Source organism: Salmo salar, chromosome 19 (assembly GCF_965601325.2).
Source record: "Salmo salar chromosome 19, fSalSal1, whole genome shotgun sequence".
NCBI classification, from domain to species: Eukaryota; Metazoa; Chordata; class Actinopteri; order Salmoniformes; family Salmonidae; genus Salmo; species Salmo salar.
The window spans coordinates 48,622,725-48,649,030 of record NC_138309.1 but is presented as its reverse complement, the minus strand read 5'-3'; the positions used below and the strand labels follow the sequence as shown (position 1 = coordinate 48,649,030).

General features: G+C 43.8%; 2 protein-coding genes across 2 annotated transcripts; both read left to right on the top strand.

The window, feature by feature from the left end:
* Positions 1-3,337: 3,337 nt before the first annotated feature.
* On the top strand, positions 3,338-7,166 carry LOC106598987 (pepsin A). The gene is made up of 9 exons (XM_045702370.2): positions 3,338-3,440; positions 4,527-4,677; positions 4,932-5,049; positions 5,145-5,263; positions 5,404-5,600; positions 5,894-6,010; positions 6,161-6,302; positions 6,520-6,618; positions 6,847-7,166. The coding sequence occupies exons 1-9, from the start codon at positions 3,385-3,387 to the stop codon at positions 6,982-6,984; spliced, it is 1,137 nt and encodes a 378-aa protein (XP_045558326.1). The 5' UTR covers positions 3,338-3,384; the 3' UTR covers positions 6,985-7,166.
* A 5,926-nt stretch (positions 7,167-13,092) lies between these two features.
* LOC123723796 (pepsin A-like) lies at positions 13,093-16,763 on the top strand. The gene is made up of 9 exons (XM_082965758.1): positions 13,093-13,195; positions 14,227-14,377; positions 14,632-14,749; positions 14,847-14,965; positions 15,109-15,305; positions 15,606-15,722; positions 15,873-16,014; positions 16,234-16,332; positions 16,444-16,763. The coding sequence occupies exons 1-9, from the start codon at positions 13,140-13,142 to the stop codon at positions 16,579-16,581; spliced, it is 1,137 nt and encodes a 378-aa protein (XP_082821884.1). The 5' UTR covers positions 13,093-13,139; the 3' UTR covers positions 16,582-16,763.
* The last annotated feature ends 9,543 nt before the right edge of the window (positions 16,764-26,306 follow it).

Here is a 26,306-nt window from a genome sequence, read left to right as displayed (position 1 = left end):
CCACACACAGTCTGTGCCTGTATTTAGTTTTCATGCTAGTGAGGCCCGAGAATCCACACTCACATAGGTACATGGTTGCAAAGGGCATCAGTGTCTTAAAAGCGCGATTTGCCAAGGCAGGAAACTCTGAGTGCAGCCCAATCCAGTTATCTGGCAGTGGTTTCTGGTTAAATAAAATATTCACAGAACCGCTTGTTGCAATTTGGAGGCAGGGCCTGAAAGGCATAACGAATCCAGTGGTTTGTGTCATCCGTTTTGGGAAAGTACCTGTGTAATTGCGCACCCAACTAACTCAAGTGCTTCTCTATATCACATTTGACATTGTCCGTAAGCTTGAGTTAATTTGCACACAAAAAATCATACAATGATGGAAAGACCTGTGTGTTGTCTTTGTTAATGCAGACAGAGAATGTAACGGGTGTCTTGAGGATCAGACCAAAACGCAGCGGGAACGTGTATACTCATCTTCTTTTTAATGTTGAAGAAGGAAAACAAACAAATCACGTATACAAAAACAATAAACGACACTAAACAGTCCTGTCAGGTGTACAGACACAAAACAGGAGACAACTACCCACAAAATCCCACAGAAAAACACCTCTCTTAAATAGGACCTTCAATTAGAAGCAACTAGGAGCAGCTGCTTCCAATTGAAGGTCAACCCCATTAACTAAACATAGAACTAGACATACTAGATAAACATAGAATATACTAACATAGAACATAGCCCAACAAACCCCGAAACACTCGTAAGAGGGGTGTTTGTTTCATAATAACATAACCCAACAAACCCTGAACCACATAAAAAAAAACCCTGCCACGTCCTGACCAAACAACAATAACAAACAACCCCTTTACTGGTCAGAACGTCACAGAGAAGCAAGCGGTCAGACAAGTGAAAATGATGGTTAGTAAAGAAAACTTAAGCTGGTCTCTGAATTAAAAATAATGTGTGAATACTTTGCCCCTTGATAAGCAGCACATTTCTGTATGTTGTAAAAACGTTGCATAGTGCAGAAAATACACGAGAGTTCAGGGGCCTTAAAATAAACATCCTTAAAGTCTAATTGTAACTTTAAAATTATATTATGTGAGCTAACATTAAAATAAGCATCCTTAAAGTCTAATTTCTAGGAATTACTAATGGTACTGTCCCCATTCATACACAGGTGCTTTTTCAAAGCCTATGTCAAACACTCCAGTGCCTGTAATTGGCTCCAATGAGTGTAATTGGCTTCAATGAGTGTAATTGGATCCAATGTGTGTAATTGGCTCCAATTTGAGTAATTGACTCCAATTAGTTTAATTGGCTCCGATGTGTGTAATTGACTCCAATTTCTTTAATTGGCGCCAATTAGTGTAATTGAGTCCTATGTGTGTAATTGACTCCAATGTGTGTAATTGACTCCAATGAGTGTAATTGACTCCAATGAGTGTAATTGACTCCAATGAGTGTAATTGACTCCAATGTGTGTAATTGACTCAATGTTAGGAGTTGAGAAATAAAGTTGACATCAATAGAAATAATATATTGTCATATTTTCTACTGTAGGTAAATCCAACATATTTATTCTGTTGTTGCTAGCGATATTCGTAAAACATACAAATATATTTAGTATTTGTTTGACTTTTTGGGGTTTTGTTTTACATATTTTCTCAGGACCCATGCAGTACCTCTCCGGTTGAATAACCCTGCTTTACGGTGTTCTGCAGTTTAGAGATAAAAGACTTCCCACTGGGGACAGACGTCAGTTCAACGTCTAGTTTTTATTTACATTTGGTTCTGTTGTCAACTAATGTGAATAAAACGTGAAATCAACCGTTGGATTTAGGTTAAAAGTTGGGTGACAAAAAGACAAAATTCCCTTACGTTGACGACTTGTTGCAAATCCAATCAGTTTTTGAAGCAACATATCAAGACATCAGTCAGGAAGTTGAAGCTTGGTCGCAAATGGGTCTTCCAAATGGACAATGACCCCAAGCAAACTTCCAAAGTTGTGGCATATTCCTTTCAAAGTTGTGGCAATAAGGACAACAAAGTCAAGGTATTGGAGTGGCCTTCACAAAGCCCTGACCTCAATCCTCTGGAAGATTTGTGGGCAGAACTGAAAAAGCTTGTGCGAGCAAGGATAACTACAAACCTAACTCAGTTACACCAGCTCTGTCAGGAGGAATGGGCCAAAATTCACCCAATTTATTGTGGGAAGCTTGTGGAAGGCTACCCGAAGCGTTTGCTACCAAATACTAATTGAGTGTATGTAAACTTCTGACCCACAGGGAATGTGATGAAATAAATAAAAGCTGAAATAAATTATTCTCTCAACTATTATTCTGACATTTCACATTCTTAAAATAAAGTGGTGATGCTAACTGACCTAAAACAGGGAATTTTTACTAGGATTAAACGTCAGGAATTGTGAAAAACTGAGGTTAAATGTATTTGGCTAAGGTGCATGTAAACTTCTGACTTCAACTGTACATATTCGGGGGGCTGGGGTTGTTTACCTTTTACTTCTTGTGTATCTATTGTATAAAAAAAGATTTAAATAGAGGATAATTTTTTTAATCTCAAAGGACCATGGCATATATATTTTTCTTGCTGATCAATGAAGACATACGGCCACTTGGCCCAGAAGTAACGTTGTGTTTTGTGTTGAATGTCCTTTATATTTGCTATTTGAAACATATAGTGACATTTATCTTTAAATAATCACCAAGATATTTGTTAACATTGTGAATGTTCTCATAAATGTGCAATGTTAGTTAATGAAATAATCCCTGGCTGATAGGCATCGTATTCTAACAGAGATACAGTAATCTTAATAAGGCTGCCTAATCCAAAAGTAAACCGTGTGAGGGAAAAGTGTGCTGATAGGAGGGTATTTGCAAGTGGGGACCTTTACTTTATATCACTGAGTCAACACTAGTCATCTCATCTCCTAGAGAGAAGTCTGGCAGGTTAGCCATTATATGATTAGAACGGGCACTTTTCAACAGTATACACATATTACTGTAATGTAGCCATTGGAACCAACATACTGTGGACTACCGAGGTAATCGTTAGATTGACATTGTCTCGAGGTCGTCCATTATTTCACCAGTACTTATCATGGCAGGTGGAAACGCTCTTATCGTAGCGATAAAGGAATGCAGAGGTAGAACTGTGGACCGTCTATATATAAGGCAACACACACACGTCTCAGATCACTCATCCACAGGCATCTACAGGTGAGTCTGGTTCCTTTCAAGGTCTCTACTTTGCTTGGTTTGCGCTGAGCAAAAGAACTGCGATACATTGCGTTTGATGGGTTGATTGACGAATTGCTTCTTTGCACAGGTGAACGAGTTCTACAGGGGACAGCTGAGCAGACAAGCCATCACATCATGAAGTGGGCTATCGTTCTGTGTGCCATGGTGGCTCTCTCCGAATGCATCATCCAGTACGTTAATCCTACTATACTCCTGCTATAACTCCTGCAATACTCCTGCTATACTCCTGCTGTACTCCCGCTATACTCCTGCTGTACTCCTGCTATGGTCCCGCTATACTCCTGCTATACTGCTACTATACTACTACTATTCTTCTGCTATTCTCCTGCTATACTCCTGCTATACTCCTGCTGTACTCCTGCTATGGTCCCGCTATACTCCTGCTGTTCTGCTACTATTCTTCTGCTATTCTCCTGCTATACTCTTTCAATAAACCCACTATTCGCCTGCTATACTCCTACTATTCTCCTGCTATACTCCCGCTATACTCCTACTATACTCCCGCTATACTCAAGCTATACTCCTGCTATACTTCTACTATTCTCCTGCTATTCTCCTGCCATACCCCTGCAATACTCCTACTATACTCCTGCTATTCTCCCGCTATATTCCTGCTATACTCCTGCTATACTCCCGCTATACTCCTGCTATACTCCTACTATTCTCCTGCTACACTCTTGCTACACTCCTGCTATACCCCAACTCTACTCCTGCTATACTCCTGCTATACCTCTGCTATACTCCTGCTATACTCCTGCTACACTCCTGCTATACTCCTACTATTCTCCTGCTATACTCCTGCTATACCCCTGCTATACCCCTATACTCGTGCTATACTCCTGCTATACTCCTACTCTTCTCCTGCTGTACTCATACTATTCTCCTGCTATACTCCTGCTATACTCCTGCTATACTCCTGCTATACTCCTACTATTCTCCTGCTATACTCCTACTATACCCCTGCTATCCTCCTGCTATACTCCTGCTATTCTCCTGCTATACCCCTGCTATACTCTTGCTATACTCCTGCTATACTCCTGCTATACTCCTATATTTACATTACACAACAGATCAGAAGGCAGTGAAAGGAATAATACCCCAAAATGAGTGAATGATTTGAATAGTCACACACAGTTGTTTAGCCTATGCTGCCATAAAGTTTATTGCAATGGTTTGACCAGAAAGTCTTGGACCTTTGACCAGAAACTTGCTGGAACTGAGCTACTTGCCTAACCAGACTTTGTCCTCCTCAACAGGGTGCCGCTGATCAAGGGGAAGAGTGCCAGGGAGAGCCTGGAGGAGCAGGGTCTGTGGGATGAGTACAGAGGGAAGTTCCCTTTCAACCCCACCAGGTTTGACGACCAGAGCCTCTCTGTCTCCAGCGAGCAGATGACCAACGACGCTGATGTAAGCATGAGAATGGATAGCACTTAACACTTTCCACTATGTAAGGCAGCAGAGAAGGCAGAAACACATCTTTTGGCGTCTTCTTCCTAAATGAATTATTGATCCACCAGGAGAACTTTAGTTTGAAATCAACAATTCGATTACTGATGACCTATAGGTATTCTGGTGTAATTCAGCTAATTCTTATAATATCATAGGGTAGGGGGAGGGATTTATTAATACAAATAATTATTTCATTATTTGATCTTCTCTAGTTGGCTTACTTTGGAGTGATCTCCATTGGAACTCCACCTCAGTCCTTCACTGTCATCTTTGACACTGGCTCATCCAACCTGTGGATTCCCTCCATCTACTGCAGCAGCGCAGCTTGTGGTTTGTAACGCACACACGCACAAACACACACAGACACGCACAAACACACACACACACAAACACTCCCAGACTAATCGTGTCTCCCCTCTTTCCAGCCAACCACAACAAGTTCAACCCCGGTTTGTCCTCTACCTTCAAGAATGCTGGAAAGAGCCTGTCCATCCAATACGGCACTGGCAGTATGACTGGCTTCGAGGGCTTCGACACCGTTGTGGTAAGGAACAGAATTCAACACAACAACATGAGGACTGGAATCATTGTGTAGATTTCAGAACTATCTCAAATATTCTCCTCTTCTTCCTTCTTCCTCTCCCCTCTTCTCCTCCACTTCCTACTCATCCTGGTCCTCTGTAGGTGGGTGGGATCCCTGTGAAGAACCAGATCTTTGGGCTGAGTCAATCGGAGGCTCCCTTCATGGCTCATATGAAGGCTGATGGTATCCTGGGTCTGGCTTACCCCCGCCTGGCAGCCTCTCAGGCCACACCAGTCTTTGACAACATGATGACCCAGCATCTCGTCAACCAGGACATGTTCTCTGTCTACCTGACTCGGTGAGTGGTCAGAGTGGAGGTCAACCAGGGCTGTGTCTGAAATAGAACCCGAATCCCTATACAGTGCACTACTTTTGACCAGAGCCACATGGCTCCCACATACCGTCATGGCTTGGCAGACATGGAACTATGAACTGACGCAACCTCTCTCTCTCTCTCTCTCGCTCTCTCTCTCTCTCTCTCTCTCTCCGTTCTCTCTCTCTCTCTCTCTTATCCCCCCCTCTCTCTCTCCCCCCTCTCTCTCTCCCCCTCACACTCCTCCACTCTCTCTCCCTGTTGTCTTCCATCTTCAGTAACTCTGCGGTAGGTAGCATGGTGACCTTCGGAGGCGTTGACCCCAACCACTACTACGGCCAGATCGCATGGATCCCCCTGTCCTCTCAGATGTACTGGCAGATCACCGTCGACAGGTACTGTTGCAGTTACAGAACGTTTTATAGAGTTATAAATGGTTATTAATGGGTTATATAATCCTATGAAACTGGTAGATGAAGTGGTTAAGTGCAGTTCTCAAGCAGCCATCTCCTCCTGATCAGTGTATATATGTGTGTCCATTGCAGTGTGACTGTGAACGGCCAGATTGTGGCCTGTAACGGCGGCTGCCAGGCTATCGTGGACACCGGCACCTCTAATATTGTGGGACCTCAGGCCGACATCTCCAGCATGGCCCGTGCTGTGGGAGCCTACTCCGCCAACGGAGACGTAAGTCATATAATATTGTTTTGGTGATGTGTCACGAAGAACCAGGCATAATGTTGTGTAAATGATTTGTTCCCATCACCACTACTGACATAACTCAACAAGATCCAGAAAAGAAGTCACACAGTCTACCTCACAAAGCAAACGCTGTTTAATTCATCGTCTCTCTCTCCTCTCATATCTCTCTCTCCTCCCTCTATTTGTCTCTCTCTCTTTTCAGAATGTGGTGAACTGTAACAACATCAACAACATGCCAGCGATGGTCTTCCACATCCACGGACAGGCCTTCACTCTCCCAGCCTCCACCTATGTCCGCCAGGTGTGTGTGTGTGTGTGTGTGTGTCTGTGTCTGTGTGTGTGTGTCTGTGTGTGTGTGTGTGTGTGTGTGTGTGTGTGTGTGTGTGTGTGTGTGTGTGTGTGTGTGTGTGTGTGTGTGTGTGTGTGTGTGTGTGTGTGTGTGTGTGTGTGTGTGTGTAGATCTTACGTAGCCATGAAGTGACTGTAACATTGTTTTGACTAGTTCTCTCTCTCTCTGCCACCCGTACAGTCCACCTACTATGGCTGCCGCACCGGTCTCCAGTCTAGTAACTCTGACCTGTGGATTCTGGGTGACATCTTCATCCGACAGTACTATTCCATCTTCAGCAGAGCCCAGAACATGGTGGGTCTGGCCCTGGCTAGATAATCAAACACAGATCAACAATGGATCCCGTAACGCCATATGAACAACAAAATGAGCGTATCTCTCCAGTGCAATCGTATCTATTCTAAAGCTAATTTGAGTAGTTTGTGATAGGAAGTGATACAGCTCTATGTCTATAACTGTTATTAGTTCATCCAAAATAATAAAACGGAGTCTTAGCGTGATGAGTGGTCTGATGGTCTTTTTTGGTTCATTCGTGCTATGATTATGAATAAAGCACGCACTGCATAATCAATCTGAAAACATAAAAACTATGTCCATGCATCTATTCACTTCCTTTCCTGTAGTGCCACCACGTGGCCAATCATGTGACTGCTCTATGGCCCCAAACTCTGTGCCAAAACTGGCAGAGTTGGATGGAGAGTTGGACTTGCTGTGTCAAGAAAAGTAGGCAACCACTCCACTGAGCCAGCCAGTCCTTTGACAATGACAAGGCACATTGGATTATGGAGGTTAAGACTCGCCATCATTTTAAGCCTGCCACACACACACTATACGATACATTTATTAAACATGAGAATGAGTGTGAGTTTTAATCACAACCCGACTCGTGGGAAGTGACAAAGAGCTTTTATAGGACCAAGGCACAAATAATAATATAAGAATCAATACTTTTGCTCTTTATTAAACCATCTTACATATAAAATTGTGAATAACTCACCACAGGTTAACGAGAAGGGTGTGCTTGAAAGTATGCACATAACTCTGCAATGTTGGGTTCTATTGGAGAGAGTCTCAGTCTTAAATTATTTTCCACACACAGTCTGTGCCTGTATTTAGTTTTCATGCTAGTGAGGGCCGAGAATCCACTCTCACATAGGTACGTGGTTGCAAAGGGCATCAGTGTCTTAAAAGCGCGATTTGCCAAGGCAGGAAACTCTGAGCGCAGCCCAATCCAGTAATCTAGCAGTGGCTTCTGGTTAAATAAAATATTCACAGAACCGCTTGTTGCAATTTGGAGGCAGGGCCTGAAAGGCATAACGAATCCAGTGGTTTGTGTCATCCGTTTTGGGAAAGTACCTGTGTAATTGCGCACCCAACTCACTCAGGTGCTTCTCTATATCACATTTGACATTGTCCGTAAGCTTGAGTTAATTTGCACACAAAAAATCATACAATGATGGAAAGACCTGTGTGTTGTCCTTGTTAATGCAGACAGAGAATGTAACGGGTGTCTTGAGGATCAGACCAAAACGCAGCGGGAACGTGTATACTCATCTTCTTTTTAATGTTGAAGAAGGAAAACAAACAAATCACGTATACAAAAACAATAAACGACACTAAACAGTCCTGTCAGGTGTACAGACACAAAACAGGAGACAACTACCCACAAAATCCCACAGAAAAACACATCTCTTAAATAGGACCTTCAATTAGAAGCAACTAGGAGCAGCTGCTTCCAATTGAAGGTCAACCCCATTAACTAGACATACTAGATAAACATAGAAATATACTAACATAGAACATAGCCCAACAAACCCCGAAACACTCTAAACTTTCACCCAGCTTACATAATAACATAACCCAACAAATCCCGAACCACATAGAAAAACACCCCCTGCCACGTCCTGACCAAACTACAAATAACCCCTTTACTGGTCAGAGCGTGACAGTTCCCCCCCCCCCAAAGGTGCAGACCCCGGTTGCACCTAAAACAACGAAGCAAAACCTAATCCAATAATTCTAAACATAAACAAAAAAATAATCCCCAACTAAAGGGAGGGAAGGGAGGGTGGCCACCGTCACCGACGGTTCTAGTGCTACACGCCCCCTCTTCAACCCACCTACTATGGAGGTGGCTCAGGCTCCGGCCTTACTCCCCAACCTAACCTGTCCACCCCCGCTAAATACTTATTAAATGTTTCCCCTCCCGAAGTCTCTGGGCTATGGCCCATCGCTGAAGACCTCGGTCTGATGTGCGTCGCTGGAGACCTCGGGCTGATGCGCGTCGCTAGAGACCTCGGGTTGAAGGGCGACTCTGGCTGCGCCGATTCCGGACTGTAGTGCAACTCTGGCTGCGCCGATTCCGGACTGTAGGGCGACTCTCTCGGCTCCGGACTGTGGGCCGTCTCTCTCGGCTCCGGACTGTGGGCCGTCTCTCTCGGCTCCGGACTGTGGGCCGTCTCTCTCGGCTCTGGACTGTGGGCCGTCTCTCTACGGGGCACTGTCGCCGGAAGCTCTGGACGGGGCACTGTCGCCGGACACTCTGGACGGGGCACTGTTGCCGGAAACTCTGGACGAGGCACTGTTGCCAGAAGCTCTGGACGAGGCACTGTCGTCGGAAGCTCTGGACGGGGACTGCACACTGAAGGCCTGATGCGTGGGGCTGTCTTAGGACGTGCCAGACTAGGGACACGCACCACAGGGCTAGTGCAAGGAGCAGGAGCAGGACGAGCTGGACTGGGCTGACACACTGGACGCCTGGTGCATGGGGCTGGTAGTGGAGGTACCAGACTGGAGACACGCACCCCAAGGCTAGTGCGAGGAGCGGGAACAGGATTCACCGGGCCATGGTTAAGCACTGGAGGTCTGGAGCGCACCTCCTGCACAACCCGTCCTGGGTGGATGGTAATAGTAGCCCTGTACAAGTGGAGTGCTGGCACAGGGCGAACTGGGCTGTGCAGAGGCCTGATGGTTGCCGTGTGTAGAGCAGGCGTAGGGTAGCCTTACCCTAGGAGGTGCTCAGGTGGCCAGATGTGCTGCGCAGGCATCCTCCTTCCAGGCTGGATGCCCACTCTAGCACGGCACTTGCGAGGGGCTGGGATTGCTCACACCGGACTGTGCATGCGCATGGGCGAGATCGTGCGCACTTCCGCATACTCCGGCGCTCTCCACTCCATAAGCCCCCCATAATAAGCACGGGGAGTTGGCTTAGGGCTAACCCTTGGCCCAGCCAAACTACCCGTATGCCCCCCCAAAACAATTTCTTGGGGGTGCCTCTTGTGCTTCCCAATCGGTGCGTATAAAGCCTCATAACGGCGCGCTCTGCCTTGGCTGCCTCTATCTCCTCCGGTGGGCGACGGTATTCAACAGCCTGGTGCCATGGTCCAGCCCCGTCCAGAATTTCCTCCCATGTCCACGACTCCCTGTAGTCAACCTGCTGCTCCTTCCTCCGCTGCTTGGTCCTTTGGTGGTGGGTAGTTCTGTAACGGGTGTCGTAAAGATCAGACCAAAACGCAGCGGGAACGTGTATACTCATTTTCTTTTTAATGTTGAAGAAGGAAAACAAACAAATCACGTATACAAAAACAATAAACGACACTAAACAGTCCTGTCAGGTGTACAGACACAAAACAGGAGACAACTACCCACAAAATCCCACAGAAAAACACATCTCTTAAATAGGACCTTCAATTAGAAGCAACTAGGAGCAGCTGCTTCCAATTGAAGGTCAACCCCATTAACTAAACATAGAACTAGACATACTAGATAAACATAGAAATATACTAACATAGAACATAGCCCGACAAACCCCGAAACACTCGTAAGAGGGTTGTTTGTTTCATAATAACATAACCCAACAAACCCCGAACCACATAAAAAAAAACCCTGCCACGTCCTGACCAAACAACAATAACAAATAACCCCTTTACTGGTCAGAACGTCACAGAGAAGCAAGCGGTCAGACAAGTGAAAATGATGGTCAGTAAAGAAAACTTAAGCTCGTCTCTCAATTAAAAAGAAATGTGTCAATACTTTGCCCCTTGATAAGCAGCATATTTCTGTATGTTGTAAAAACGTTGCATAGTGCAGAAAATACACGAGAGTTCAGGGGCCTTAAAATAAACATCCTTAAAGTCTAATTGTAACTTTAAAATTATATTATGTGAGCTAACATTAAAATAAGCATCCTTAAAGTCTAATTTCTAGGAATTACTAATGGTACTGTCCCCATTCATACACAGGTGCTTTTTCAAAGCCTATGTCAAAGACTCCAGTGCCTGTAATTGCCTCCAATAAGTGTAATTGGCTTCAATGAGTGTAATTGGATCCAATGTGTGTAATTGGCTCCAATGTGTGTAATTGACTCCAATTAGTTTAATTGGCTCCAATGTGTGTAATTGACTCCAATTTGTTTAATTGGCGCCAATTAGTGTAATTGACTCCTATGTGTGTAATTGACTCCAATGTGTGTAATTGACTCCAATGAGTGTAATTGACTCCAATGAGTGTAATTGACTCCAATGAGTGTAATTGACTCCAATGTGTGTAATTGACTCAATGTTAGGAGTTGAGAAATAAAGTTGACATCAATAGAAATAATATATTGTCATATTTTCTACTGTAGGTAAATCCAACATATTTATTCTGTTGTTGCTAGCGATATTCGTAAAACATACAAATATATTTAGTATTTGTTTGACTTTTTGGGGTTTTGTTTTACATATTTTCTCAGGACCCATGCAGTACCTCTCCGGTTGAATAACCCTGCTTTACGGTGTTCTGCAGTTTAGAGATAAAAGACTTCCCACTGGGGACAGACGTCAGTTCAACGTCTAGTTTTTATTTACATTTGGTTCTGTTGTCAACTAATGTGAATAAAACGTGAAATCAACAAAATAATTCACCATCCCATTGGATTTAGGTTAAAAGTTGGGTGACAAAAAGACAAAATTCCCTTACGTTGACGACTTGTTGCAAATCCAATCAGTTTTTGAAGCAACATATCAAGACATCAGTCAGGAAGTTGAAGCTTGGTCGCAAATGGGTCTTCCAAATGGACAATGACCCCAAGCAAACTTCCAAAGTTGTGGCAAATTACTTTCAAAGTTGTGGCAATAAGGACAACAAAGTCAAGGTATTGGAGTGGCCTTCACAAAGCCCTGACCTCAATCCTATGGAAGATTTGTGGGCAGAACTGAAAAAGCTTGTGCGAGCAAGGATAACTACAAACCTAACTCAGTTACACCAGCTCTGTCAGGAGGAATGGGCCAAAATTCACCCAACTTATTGTGGGAAGCTTGTGGAAGGCTACCCGAAACGTTTGCTACCAAATACTAATTGAGTGTATGTAAACTTCTGACCCAGTGGGAATGTGATGAAATAAATAAAAGCTGAAATAAATAATTCTCTCAACTATTATTCTGACATTTCACATTCTTAAAATAAAGTGGTGATGCTAACTGACCTAAAACAGGGAATTTTTACTAGGATTAAACGTCAGGAATTGTGAAAAACTGAGGTTAAATGTATTTGGCTAAGGTGCATGTAAACTTCTGACTTCAACTGTACATATTCGGGGGGCTGGGGTTGTTTACCTTTTACTTCTTGTGTATCTATTGTATAAAAAAAGATTTAAATAGAGGATAATTTTTTTAATCTCAAAGGACCATGGCATATATATTTTTCTTGCTGATCAATGAAGACATACGGCCACTTGGCCCAGAAGTAACGTTGTGTTTTGTGTTGAATGTCCTTTATATTTGCTATTTGAAACATATAGTGACATTTATCTTTAAATAATCACCAAGATATTTGTTAACATTGTGAATGTTCTCATAAATGTGCAATGTTAGTTAATGAAATAATCCCTGGCTGATAGGCATCGTATTCTAACAGAGATACAGTAATCTTAATAAGGCTGCCTAATCCAAAAGTAAACCGTGTGAGGGAAAAGTGTGCTGATAGGAGGGTATTTGCAAGTGGGGACCTTTACTTTATATCACTGAGTCAACACTAGTCATCTCATCTCCTAGAGAGAAGTCTGGCAGGTTAGCCATTATATGATTAGAACGGGCACTTTTCAACAGTATACACATATTACTGTAATGTAGCCATTGGAACCAACATACTGTGGACTACCGAGGTAATCGTTAGATTGACATTGTCTCGAGGTCGTCCATTATTTCACCAGTACTTATCATGGCAGGTGGAAACGCTCTTATCGTAGCGATAAAGGAATGCAGAGGTAGAACTGTGGACCGTCTATATATAAGGCAACACACACACGTCTCAGATCACTCATCCACAGGCATCTACAGGTGAGTCTGGTTCCTTTCAAGGTCTCTACTTTGCTTGGTTTGCGCTGAGCAAAAGAACTGCGATACATTGCGTTTGATGGGTTGATTGACGAATTGCTTCTTTGCACAGGTGAACGAGTTCTACAGGGGACAGCTGAGCAGACAAGCCATCGCATCATGAAGTGGGCTATCGTTCTGTGTGCCATGGTGGCTCTCTCCGAATGCATCATCCAGTACGTTAATCCTACTATACTCCTGCTATAACTCCTGCAATACTCCTGCTATACTCCTGCTGTACTCCCGCTATACTCCTGCTGTACTCCTGCTATGGTCCCGCTATACTCCTGCTATACTGCTACTATACTACTACTATTCTTCTGCTATTCTCCTGCTATACTCCTGCTACACTCCCGCTATACTCCTGCTGTACTCCTGCTATGGTCCCGCTATTCTCCTGCTGTTCTGCTACTATTCATCTGCTATTCTCCTGCTATACTCTTTCAATAAACCCACTATTCGCCTGCTATACTCCTACTATTCTCCTGCTATACTCCCGCTATACTCCTACTATACTCCCGCTATACTCAAGCTATACTCCTGCTATACTTCTACTATTCTCCTGCTATTCTCCTGCCATACCCCTGCAATACTCCTACTATACTCCTGCTATTCTCCCGCTATATTCCTGCTATACTCCTGCTATACTCCCGCTATACTCCTGCTATACTCCTACTATTCTCCTGCTACACTCTTGCTACACTCCTGCTATACCCCAACTCTACTCCTGCTATACTCCTGCTATACCTCTGCTATACTCCTGCTATACTCCTGCTACACTCCTGCTATACTCCTACTATTCTCCTGCTATTCTCCTGCTATACTCCTGCTATACCCCTGCTATACCCCTATACTCGTGCTATACTCCTGCTATACTCCTACTCTTCTCCTGCTATACTCATACTATTCTCCTGCTATACTCCTGCTATACTCCTGCTATACTCCTGCTATACCCCTGCTATACTCCTGCTATACTCCTGCTATACTCCTGCTATACTCCTATATTTACATTACACAACAGATCAGAAGGCAGTGAAAGGAATAATACCCCAAAATGAGTGAATGATTTGAATAGTCACACACAGTTGTTTAGCCTATGCTGCCATAAAGTTTATTGCAATGGTTTGACCAGAAAGTCTTGGACCTTTGACCAGAAACTTGCTGGAACTGAGCTACTTGCCTAACCAGACTTTGTCCTCCTCAACAGGGTGCCGCTGATCAAGGGGAAGAGTGCCAGGGAGAGCCTGGAGGAGCAGGGTCTGTGGGATGAGTACAGAGGGAAGTTCCCTTTCAACCCCACCAGGTTTGACGACCAGAGCCTCTCTGTCTCCAGCGAGCAGATGACCAACGACGCTGATGTAAGCATGAGAATGGATAGCACTTAACACTTTCCACTATGTAAGGCAGCAGAGAAGGCAGAAACACATCTTTTGGCGTCTTCTTCCTAAATGAATTATTGATCCACCAGGAGAACTTTAGTTTGAAATCAACAATTCGATTACTGATGACCTATAGGTATTCTGGTGTAATTCAGCTAATTCTTATAATATCATAGGGTAGGGGGAGGTATTTATTAATACAAATAATTATTTCATTATTTGATCTTCTCTAGTTGGCTTACTTTGGAGTGATCTCCATTGGAACTCCACCTCAGTCCTTCACTGTCATCTTTGACACTGGCTCATCCAACCTGTGGATCCCCTCCATCTACTGCAGCAGCGCAGCTTGTGGTTTGTAACGCACACACGCACAAACACACACAGACACGCACAAACACACACACACACACAAACACTCCCAGACTAATCGTGTCTCCCCTCTTTCCAGCCAACCACAACAAGTTCAACCCCGGTTTGTCCTCTACCTTCAAGAATGCTGGAAAGAGCCTGTCCATCCAATACGGCACTGGCAGTATGACTGGCTTCGAGGGCTTCGACACCGTTGTGGTAAGGAACAGAATTCAACACAACAACATGAGGACTGGAATCATTGTGTAGATTTCAGAACTATCTCAAATATTCTCCTCTTCTTCCTTCTTCCTCTCCCCTCTTCTTCTCCTCCACTTCCTACTCCTCCTGGTCCTCTGTAGGTGGGTGGGATCCCTGTGAAGAACCAGATCTTTGGGCTGAGTCAATCGGAGGCTCCCTTCATGGCTCATATGAAGGCTGATGGTATCCTGGGTCTGGCTTACCCCCGCCTGGCAGCCTCTCAGGCCACACCAGTCTTTGACAACATGATGACCCAGCATCTCGTCAACCAGGACATGTTCTCTGTCTACCTGACTCGGTGAGTGGTCAGAGTGGAGGTCAACCAGGGCTGTGTCTGAAATGGAACCGTAATCCCTATATAGTGCACTACTTTTGACCAGAGCCACATGGCTCCCACATACCATCATGGCTTGGCAGACATGGAACAATGAACTGACGCACCCTCTCTCTCTCTCTCTCTCTCTCTCTCTCTCTCTGTCCCCTCTTTCTCTCTCCCCCCCTCTCTCTCTCTCCCCCCCCTCTCTCCCCCTCTATCTCTCTCCCCCTCACACTCCCACACTCTCTCTCCCTCTCTCTTTCTGGTGTCGTCCATCTTCAGAAACTCTGAGGTAGGTAGCATGGTGACCTTCGGAGGCATTGACCCCAACCACTACTACGGCCAGATCGCATGGATCCCCCTGTCCTCTCAGATGTACTGGCAGATCACCGTCGACAGGTACTGTTGCAGTTACAGAACGTTTTATAGGCTTATAAATGGTTATTAATGGGTTATATAATCCTATGAAACTGGTAGATGAAGTGGTTAAGAACAGTTCTCAAGCAGCCATCTCCTTCTGATCTGTGTATATCTGTGTGTCCATTGCAGTGTGACTGTGAACGGCCAGATTGTGGCCTGTAACGGTGGCTGCCAGGCTATCGTGGACACCGGCACTTCTAATATTGTGGGACCTCAGGCCGACATCTCCAGCATGGCCCGTGCTGTGGGAGCCTACTCCGCCAACGGAGACGTAAGTCATATAATATTGTTTTGGTGATGTGTCACTAAGAACCAGGCATAATGTTGTGTAAATGATTTGTTCCCATCACCAGTACTGACATAACTCAACAAGATCCAGAAAAGAAGTCACACAGTCTACCTCACTAAGCAAACGCTGTTCAAATCATCGTCTCTCTCTCTCCTCTCATACCTCTCTCTCCTCCCTCTATTTGTGTCTCTCTCTTTTCAGAATGTGGTGAACTGTAACAACATCAACAACATGCCAGCGATGGTCTTCCACATCCACGGACAGGCCTTCACTCTCCCAGCCTCCACCTACGTCCGCCAGGTGTGTGTGCATGTGTGTGTGTGTGTGTGTGGTGTGTGTAGATCTTACGTAGCCATGAAGTGACCGTAACATTGTTTTGACTAGTTCTCTCTCTCTCTGCCACCCATACAGTCCACCTACTATGGCTGCCGCACCGGTCTCCAGTCTAGTAACTCTGACCTGTGGATTCTGGGTGACATCTTCATCCGACAGTACTATTCCATCTTCAGCAGAGCCCAGAACATGGTGGGTCTGGCCCTGGCTAGATAATCAAACACAGATCAACAATGGATCCCGTAACGCCATATGAACAACAAAATGAGCGTATCTCTCCAGTGCAATCGTATCTATTCTAAAGCTAATTTGAGTAGTTTGTGATAGGAAGTGATACTGCTCTATGTCTATAACTGTTATTAGTTCATCCAAAATAATAAAACGCAGTCTTAGCGTGATGAGTTGTCTGATGGTTCATTCGTGCTATGATTATGAATAAAGCACGCACTGCATAATCAATCTGAAAACATGAAAACGTTGTCTATGCATCTATTCACTTCCTTTCCTGTAGTGCCACCATGTGGCCAATCATGCTGTCTTATCGGCTGCTATCTGAATAGGTCTATCGGCCAATTTTCTTGGGCAACTATAACTATAACTATTTTTGCCAATTGGATTGGTCCCCTCTACCACACGGAACCCCGCTAATCTACCGACGGAAACGCACGAGGTGCCTAAAAACTGACAATCTTCTGCCAACTTGCTACCCATGGCCCGGCTAGCTGTCTGAATCGCAACCGACCTCACTACTCACTGGACCCTTTTGATCACTTGGCTAAGCATGCCTCTCCTTAATGTCAATATGCCTTGTCCATTGCTGTTCTGGTTAGTTTTTATTGGCTTATTTCACTGTAGAGCCTCTAGCCCTGCTCATTATACCTTATCCAACCTCTCAGTTCCACCACCCACACATGTGATGACATCACCTGGTTTCAATTATGTTTCTAGAGACAATATCTCTCTCATCATCACTCAATGCCTAGGTTTACCTCCACTGTATTCACATCCTACCATACCTTTGTCTGTACATTATACCTTGAAGCTATTTCATCGCCCCCAGAAACCTGCTCTCTTTACTCTTTTACTCTCTACGTCCTTGACGACCAATTCTCATAGCTTTTAGCCGTACCCGTATCCTACTCCTCCTCTGTTCCTCTGGCGATGTAGAGGTGAATCCAGGCCCTGCAGTGCCTTGCTCCACTCCTATTCCCCAGGCGCTCTCTTTTGATGACTTCTGTAACTGTAATAGCCTTGGATTCATGCATGTTAACATTAGAAGCCTCCTCCCTAAGTTTGTTTTATTCACTGCTTTAGCACACTCTGCCAACCTGGATGTCCTAGCCGTGTCTGAATCCTGGCTTAGGAAGACCACCAAAAACTCTGAAATCTCCATTCCTAACTACAACATTTTCAGACAAGATAGAACGAGCAAAGGGGGCGGTGTTGCAATCTACTGCAGAGATAGCCTGCAGAGTTCTGTCCTACTATCTAGGTCTGTACGCAAACAATTAGAACTTCTACTTTTAAAAATCCACCTCTCTAAAAACAAGTCTCTCACCATTTCCGCCTGCTATAGACCACCCTCAGCCCCCAGCTGTGCTCTGGACACCATATGTGAACTGATTGCCCCCATCTATCTTCAGCGCTCGTGCTGCTAGGTGACCTAAACTGGGACATGCTTAAGACCCCAGCCACCCTACAATCTAAGCTTGATGCCCTCAATCTCACACAAAGTATCAATGAACCTACCAGGTACCACCCCAAAGCCGTAAACACGGGCACCCTCATAGATATCATCCTAACCAATTTGACCTCTGCTGTTTTCAACCAAGATCTCAGCGATCACTGCCTCATTGCCTGCATCCGTAATGGGTCAGCGGTCAAACGACCTCCACTCATCACTGTCAAACGCTCCCTGAAACACTTCAGCGAGCAGGCCTTTCTAATCGACCTGGCCCGGGTATCCTGGAAGGATATTGACCTCATCCTTTCAGTATAGGATGCCTGGTTATTTTTTTTAAATGCCTTCCTCACCATCTTAAATAAGCATGCCCCATTCAAGAAATTTAGAACCTGGAACAGATATAGCCCTTTGTTCTCTCCAGACCTGACTGCCCTTAACCTGTTAGGGCTAGGGGGCAGTATTTACACGGCCGGATAAAAAACGTACCCGATTTAATCTGGTTATTACTACTGCCCAGAAACTAGAATATGCATATAATTATTGGCTTTGGATAGAAAACACCCTAAAGTTTCTAAAACTGTTTGAATGGTGTCTGTGAGTATAACAGAACTCATATGGCAGGCAAAAACCTGAGAAGATTCTGTACAGGAAGTACCCTCTCTGACCATTCCTTGGGCTTCTTGGCTCTGTTTATTGAAAACTTAGGATCTTTGCTGTAACGTGACACTTCCTACGGCTCCCATAGGCTCTCAGAACCCGGGAAAAAGCTGTATGATGTAATTCCAGCCCCAGGCTGAAAAAAATTAGCGCCTTTGGTAAGTGCTCTATCAGAGGACCATCAGACTGAGGCGCGTGCATGGGGCGACACCATGTTTTTATTTTCTCTCTCTTTGTACTAAAACACGCTTTCCCGGTCGGAATATTATCGCTTTTTTACGAGGAAAATGGCATAAAAAATTATTTTAACCTGTTAGGGCTAGGGGGCAGCATTGACACGGCTGGATAAAAAACATACCCGATTTAATCTGGTTACCACTCCTACCCAGTAACTAGAATATGCATATACTTATTACATATGGATAGAAAACACCCTAAATTTTCTAAAACTGTTTGAATGGTGTCTGTGAGTATAACAGAACTCAAATGGCAGGTCAAAACCTGAGAGATTCCTTTACAGGAAGTGGCCTGTCTGACCATTTGTTGAACTTCTTTTCCATCTCTATCATTTACTAAGGATCTCTGCTCTAACGTGACACTTCCCACGTCGTCCATAGGCGCTCAGAGCCCGGGAAAAAACAGAATGTCGTCATTCCAGCCCCAGGCTGAAACACATTATATCCTTTCTCAAGTGGCCGATCAAGAGACACTAGCTTATGCGCGTGACCCCGACCGCCCCCGCCTTTGGGATTTTTTCCTCTGTTTGCCGAAAAGGAGATTCCCTGTCGGAATATTATCGCTTTTCTACGAGAAAAATGTCGTAAAAATTGATTTTAAACAGCGGTTGACATGCTTCGAAGTACGGTAATGGAATACTTAGAATTTTATTGTCACGAATTGCGCCATGCGCGTGACACTTCTTTACTATTTCGGATAGTGTCTGGAACGCACGAACAAAACGCCGCTATTCGGATATAACGATGGATTATTTTGGACCAAACCAACATTTGTTATTGAAGTAGCAGTCCTGGGTGTGTATTCTGACGAAGACAACAAAAGGTAATGAAACTTTTATAATAGTAAATATGATTATGGTGAGTGCTAAACTTGCCGGGTGTCTAAATAGCGAGCCCGTGATGCCTGGGCTATGTACTTAGAATATTGCAAAATGTGCTTTCACCAAAAAGCTATTTTAAAATCGGACATATCGAGTGCATAGAGGAGGTCTGTATCTATAATTCTTAAAATAATTGTTATGCTTTTTGTGAACGTTTATCGTGAGTAATTTAGTAAAATGTTAGCGAATTCCCCGGAAGTTTGCGGGGGGTATGCTAGTTCTGAACGTCACATGCTAATGTAAAAAGCTGGTTTTTGATATAAATATGAACTTGATTGAACAAAACATGCATGTATTGTATAACATAATGTCCTAGGGTTGTCATCTGATGAAGATCATCAAAGGTGAGTGCTGCATTTAGCTGTCTTCTGGGTTTTGGTGACATTATATGCTGGCTTGAAAAATGGGTGTCTGATTATTTCTGGCTTGGTACTCTGCTGACATAATCTAATGTTTTGCTTTCGTTGTAAAGCCTTTTTGAAATCGGACAGTGTGGTTAGATTAACGAGAGTCTTGTCTTTAAATGGCTGTAAAATAGTCATATGTTTGAGAAATTGAAGTAATAGGATTTTTAAGGTTTTGAAAATCGCGCCACAGGATAGCAGTGGCTGTTACGTAGGTGGGACGAATTCGTCCCGCCTAGCCTAGAGAGGTTAAACAGCGGTTGACATGCTTCGAAGTACGGTAATGGAATATTTAGAATTTTTTTGGCACGAAACGCGTCGGGCGCGTCACCCTTCTTTACCCTTTCGGATAGTGTCTTGAACGCACGATATAACTTTGGATATAACTATGGATTATTTTGAACCAAACCAATATTTGTTATTGAAGTAGAAGTCCTGGGAGTGCATTCTGACGAAGAACAGCAAAGGTAATAACATTTTTCTTATAGTAAATCTGACTTTGGTGAGGGCTAAACTTGGTGGGTGTCTAAATAGCTAGCCATGTGATGCCGGGCTATCTACTTAGAATATTGCAAAATGCGCTTTCACCGAAAAGCTATTTTAAAATCGAACATTGCGAGTGCATAGAGGAGTTCTGTATCTATAATTCTTAAAATAATTGTTATGTTTTTTGTGTACGTTTATTGTGAATAATTTTGTAAATTCACCGGAAGTTTGCGGGGGGTGTGCTAGTTCTGAACGTCACATGCTAATGTAAAAAGCTGTTTTTTGATATAAATATGAACTTGATTGAACAAAACATGCATGTATTGTATAACATAATGTCCTAAGATTGTCATCTGATGAAGATCATCAAAGGTTAGTGCTGCATTTAGCTGTGATTTGGGTTTATGTGACATTATATGCTAGCTTGAAAAATGGGTGTCTGATTATTTCTGGCTGGGTACTCTGCTGACATAATCTAATGTTTTGCTTTCGTTGTAAAGCCTTTTTGAAATCGGACAATGTGGTTAGATTAACGAGAGTCTTGTCTTTAAAATGGTGTAAAATAGTCATATGTTTGAGAAATTGAAGTAATAGCATTTCTAAGGTATTTGAATAACGCGCCACGGGATTCCACTGGCTGTTACGTAGGTGGGACGAAATTGTCCCACTGGCCCTAGAGAAGTTAACCAACACAAAAACATCCTGTGGCGTTCTGCATTAGCATCGAACAGCCCCCGTGATATGCAACTTTTCAGGGAAGTTAGAAACCAATATACACAGGCAGTTAGAAAAGCAAAGGCTAGCTTTTTCAAGCAGAAATGTATTTCCTGCAACACAAACTCAAAAAAGTTCTGGGACACTGTAAAGTCCTTGGAGAATAAGAGCACCTCCTCCCAGCTGCCCACTGCACTGAGGATAGGAAACTGTCACCACCGATAAATCCACTATAATTGAGAATTTCAATAAGCATTTTTCTACGGCTGGCCATTCTTTCCACCTGGCTACACCTACCCCGGTCAACAGCACTGCACCCTCGTCAGCAACTCGCCCAAGCCTTCCCCATTTCTCCTTCTCACAAATCCAGTCAGCTGATGTTCTGAAAGAGCTGCAAAATCTGGACCCCTACAAATCAGCCGGGCTAGACAATCTGGACCCTTTCTTTCTAAAATGATCTGCCGAAATTGTTGCAACCCCTATTACTAGCCTGTTCAACCTCTCGTGTCGTCTGAGATTCCCAAAGATTGGAAAGCAGCTGCGGTCATCCCCCTCTTCAAAGGGGGGGACACTCTTGACCCAAACTGCTACAGACCTATATCTATCCTACCCTGCCTTTCTAAAGTCTTCGAAATCCAAGTCAACAAACAGATTACCGACCATTTCGAATCCCACCGCACCTTCTCCGGTATGCAATCTGGTTTCAGAGCTGGTCATGGGTGCACCTCAGCCACGCTCAAGGTCCTAAACGATATCTTAACCGCCATCGATAAGAAACAATGCTGTGCAGCCGTATTCATTGACCTGGCCAAGGCTTTCAACTCTGTCAATCACCACATCCTCATCGACAGACTCAATAGCCTTGGTTTCTCAAATGATTGCCTCGCCTGGTTCACCAACTATTTCTCTGATAGAGTTCAGTGTGTCAAACCGGAGGGCCTGTTGTCTGGGCCTCTGGCAGTCTCTATGGGGGTGCCACAGGGTTCAATTCTTGGGCCGACTCTTTTCTCTGTATACATCAATGATGTCACTCTTGCTGCTGGTGAGTCGCTGATCCACCTCTACGCAGACGACACCATTCTGTATACTTCTGGCCCTTCTTTGGACACTGTGTTAACTACCCTCCAGACGAGCTTCAATGCATACAACTCTCCTTCCGTGGCCTCCAACTGCTCTAAATTACAAGTAAAACTAAATGCATGCTCTTCAACCGATCGCTGCCTGCAGCTGCCTCTCTGGGCGGTTCTGACTTAGAATATGTGGACAACAACAAATACCTAGGTGTCTGGTTAGACTGTAAACTCTCCTTCCAGACTCACAACAAACATCTCCAATCCAAAGTTAAATCTAGAATTGGCTTCCTATTTCGCAACAAAGTATCATTCACGCATGCTGCCAAACATACCCTCGTAAAACTGACCACCCTACCGATCCTCGACTTCGGCGACGTCATTTACAAAATAGCCTCCAATACCCTACTCAATAAATTGGATGCAGTCTATCACAGTGCCATCCGTTTTGTCACCAAAGCCCCATATACTACCCACCACTGTGACCTGTACACTCTCGTTGGCTGGCCCTTGCTTCATACTTGTCGCCAAACCCACTGGCTCCAGGTCATCTAAAAGACCCTTCTTACGTTCTCCCCTCGGGTGTAGCTCGCCTGAGGAGGAGACGTAAATGCCTGTGCTTACGCACACAAGGTAAACCAGATGGATGGGGAAGAAATGTGGGGTGTAATGAGCGGAAATAACCAGACCACAACCAGAACTCAAGGTTAGCACTCGGGGGATGTTTAGTTAAGCAATTAAACAAGCAAATAAACAAACAATATAAAACACCCGTAAAGAATCAGTAAGAAAACAAAAAAAACAACAACCAGGGAACGTAAGAGAAGGGAATGTTTGGGGTCCAATTAATAAAAATAAACAAAAGGTCCCTCCTCTTCTACACATATAATCCTTCCTAACACACTCTAAACCCTAACCCACTGTCCTACCTGATTCCAAGAAAATACAAGGGTGACACCCACCCGGCTAATCTAGTGTATAAAACAATGGGTTATCTCCGTGGGAATGTACACCCATGGGCAGATCTACATTTTCCCTTCTCCAGGACTTAGTTAGGGTGGAGTACCTCAAGAGGACAGGCTGAAACACAAACAAAGATAAATTAAAACAACAAATCATCAAATCCTCAACTAGCCAAACAAAAAACACGTGTCCCCTCTCTCTCTCTCTCTCTCTCTCTCTCTTCTCACACGGCAAACAGATATCTTCTCGTCAATCAGCTACAGCTGCCAGGACTCCCGACCGAAGCCACGCCCACCATCGTCAGCCGCAACTCAGTACACCTGTAATGCCTAGGACACAAACAAACTAACATGGGAAAATGGGGAGCAAGAAAAACGTGTCACACGTAACAACCCTGCTAGGTAAAGTTCCCCCTTATCTCAGCTCGCTGGTCACCATAGCAGCACCCACCCGTAGCACGCGCTCCAGCAGGTATATCTCTCTGGTCACCCCCAAAGCCAATTCCTCCTTCGGCCACCTCTCCTTCCAGTTCTCTGCTGCCAATGACTGGAACGAACTACAAAAATCTCTAAAACTGGAAACACTCATCTCCCTCACTAGCTTTAAGCACCAGCTGTCAGAGCAGCTCACAGATTACTGCACCTGTACATAGCCCATCTATAATTTAGCCGAAACCACTACCTCTTCTCCTACTGTATTTATTTATTTATTTATTTTGCTCCTTTGCACCCCATTATTTCTATTTCTACTTTGCACTTTCTTCCACTGCAAATCTACCATTCCAGTGTTTTTTACTTGCTATATTGTATTTACTTCGCCACCATGGCCTTTTTTGCCTTTACCTCCCTTTTCTCATCTCATTTGTTCACTTTGAAAATATACTTTTTTTTCTACTATATTATTGACTGTAGGTTTGTTTTACTCCATGTGTAACTCTGTGTTGTTATATGTGTCAAACGGCTTTGCTTTATCTTGGCCAGGTCGCAATTGTAAATGAGATCTTGTTCTCAACTTGCCTACCTGGATAAATAAAGGTGAAATAAATACATAAATAAATGTGACTACTCTATGGCCCCAAACTCTGTGCCAAAACTGGCAGAGTTGGTTGGAGAGTTGGACTTGCTGTGTCAAGCAAAAGTAGGCAACCACTCCACTGAGCCAGCCAGTCCTTTGACAATGACAAGGCACATTGGATTATGGATGTTAAGACTCTCAAGCACACGGTCGTCATGAAAAAAATAAAAAATGCCGCTTTGCCCAGCTCTCTGCTAAGTACCACTCTCCTGACAGGTGACAAGCCGCACAGCCAATGATTTAAATATACACTAGATCAGTGGTTCCCCAACATTTTATAGTCCCGTACCCCTTCAAACATTCAACCTCCAGCTGCCTACCCCCTCCAGCACCAGGGTCAGCGCACTCTCAATGTTGTTTTTGACATCATTTTAAGCTTGCCACACACATACTATACAATACATTTATTAAACATAAGAATGAGTGTGAGTTTTTTGTCACAACCCGGCTCGTGGGAAGTGACAAAGAGCTCTTATAGGACCAAGGCACAAATAATAATATAATAACCAATAATTTTGCTCTTTATTTAACTATCTTACATATATAATTGTGAATAACTCACCACAGGTTAATGAGAAGGGTGTGCTTGAAAGTATGCACATAACTCTGCAATGTTGGGTTGTATTGGAGAGAGTCTCAGTCTTAAATCATTTTCCACACACAGTCTGTGCCTGTATTTCGTTTTCATGCTAGTGAGGGCCGAGAATCCACTCTCACATAGGTACGTGGTTGCAAATGGCAACAGTGTCTTAAAAGCGCGATTTGCCAAGGCAGGAAACTCTGAGCGCAGCCCAATCCAGTAATCTAGCAGTGGCTTCTGGTTAAATAAAATAACATTTTCACAGAACCGCTTGTTGCAATTTGGAGGCAGGGCATGAAAGGCATAACGAATCCAGTGGTTTGTGTCATCCGTTTTTTGGAAAGTACCTGCGTAATTGCGCACCCAACTCACTCAGGTGCTTCGCTATATCACATTTGACATTGCCCGTAAGCTTGAGTTAATTTGCACACAAAAAATCATACAATGATGGAAAGACCTGTGTGTTCTCCTTGTTAATACAGACAGAGAAGAGCTCCAACTTCTTAATCATAGCCTCAATTTTGTTCCGCACATTGGATATAGTTGCGGAGAGTCCCTGTAATCCTAGATTCAGATCATTCAGGTGAGAAAAAAAACATCATCCAGATAGGCCAGTTGTGTGAGAAACTCGTCATCATGTAAGAGGTCAGACAAGTGAAAATGATGGTCAGTAAAGAAAACTTAAACTTGTCTCTCAATTAAAAAGAAATGTGTCAATACTTTGCCCCTTGATAAGCAGCACATTTGTGTATGTTGTAAAAGCGTTGCATAGCGCAGAAAATACACGAGAGTTCAGGGGCCTTAAAGTAAACATCCTTAAAGTCTAATTGTAACTTTAAAATTATATTACGTGAGCTAACATTAAAATAAGCATCCTTAAAGTCTAATTTCTAGGAAGTACTAATGGAACTGTCCACATTCATACACAGGTGCTTTTTCAAAGCCTATGTCAAAAACTACAGTGACGGTAATTGGCTCCAATGAGTGTAATTGGCTCCAATTAGATTTATTGGCTTCAATGAGTGTAATTGGATCCAATGTGTGTAATTGGCTCCAATGAGTGTAATTGGAATCAATGTGTGTAACTGACTCCAATTAGTTTAATTGGCTCCAATGTGTGTAATTGCTCCCATTAGTTTAATTGGCGCCAATGAGTGAAATTGACTCCAATGAGTGTAATTGACTCCAATAT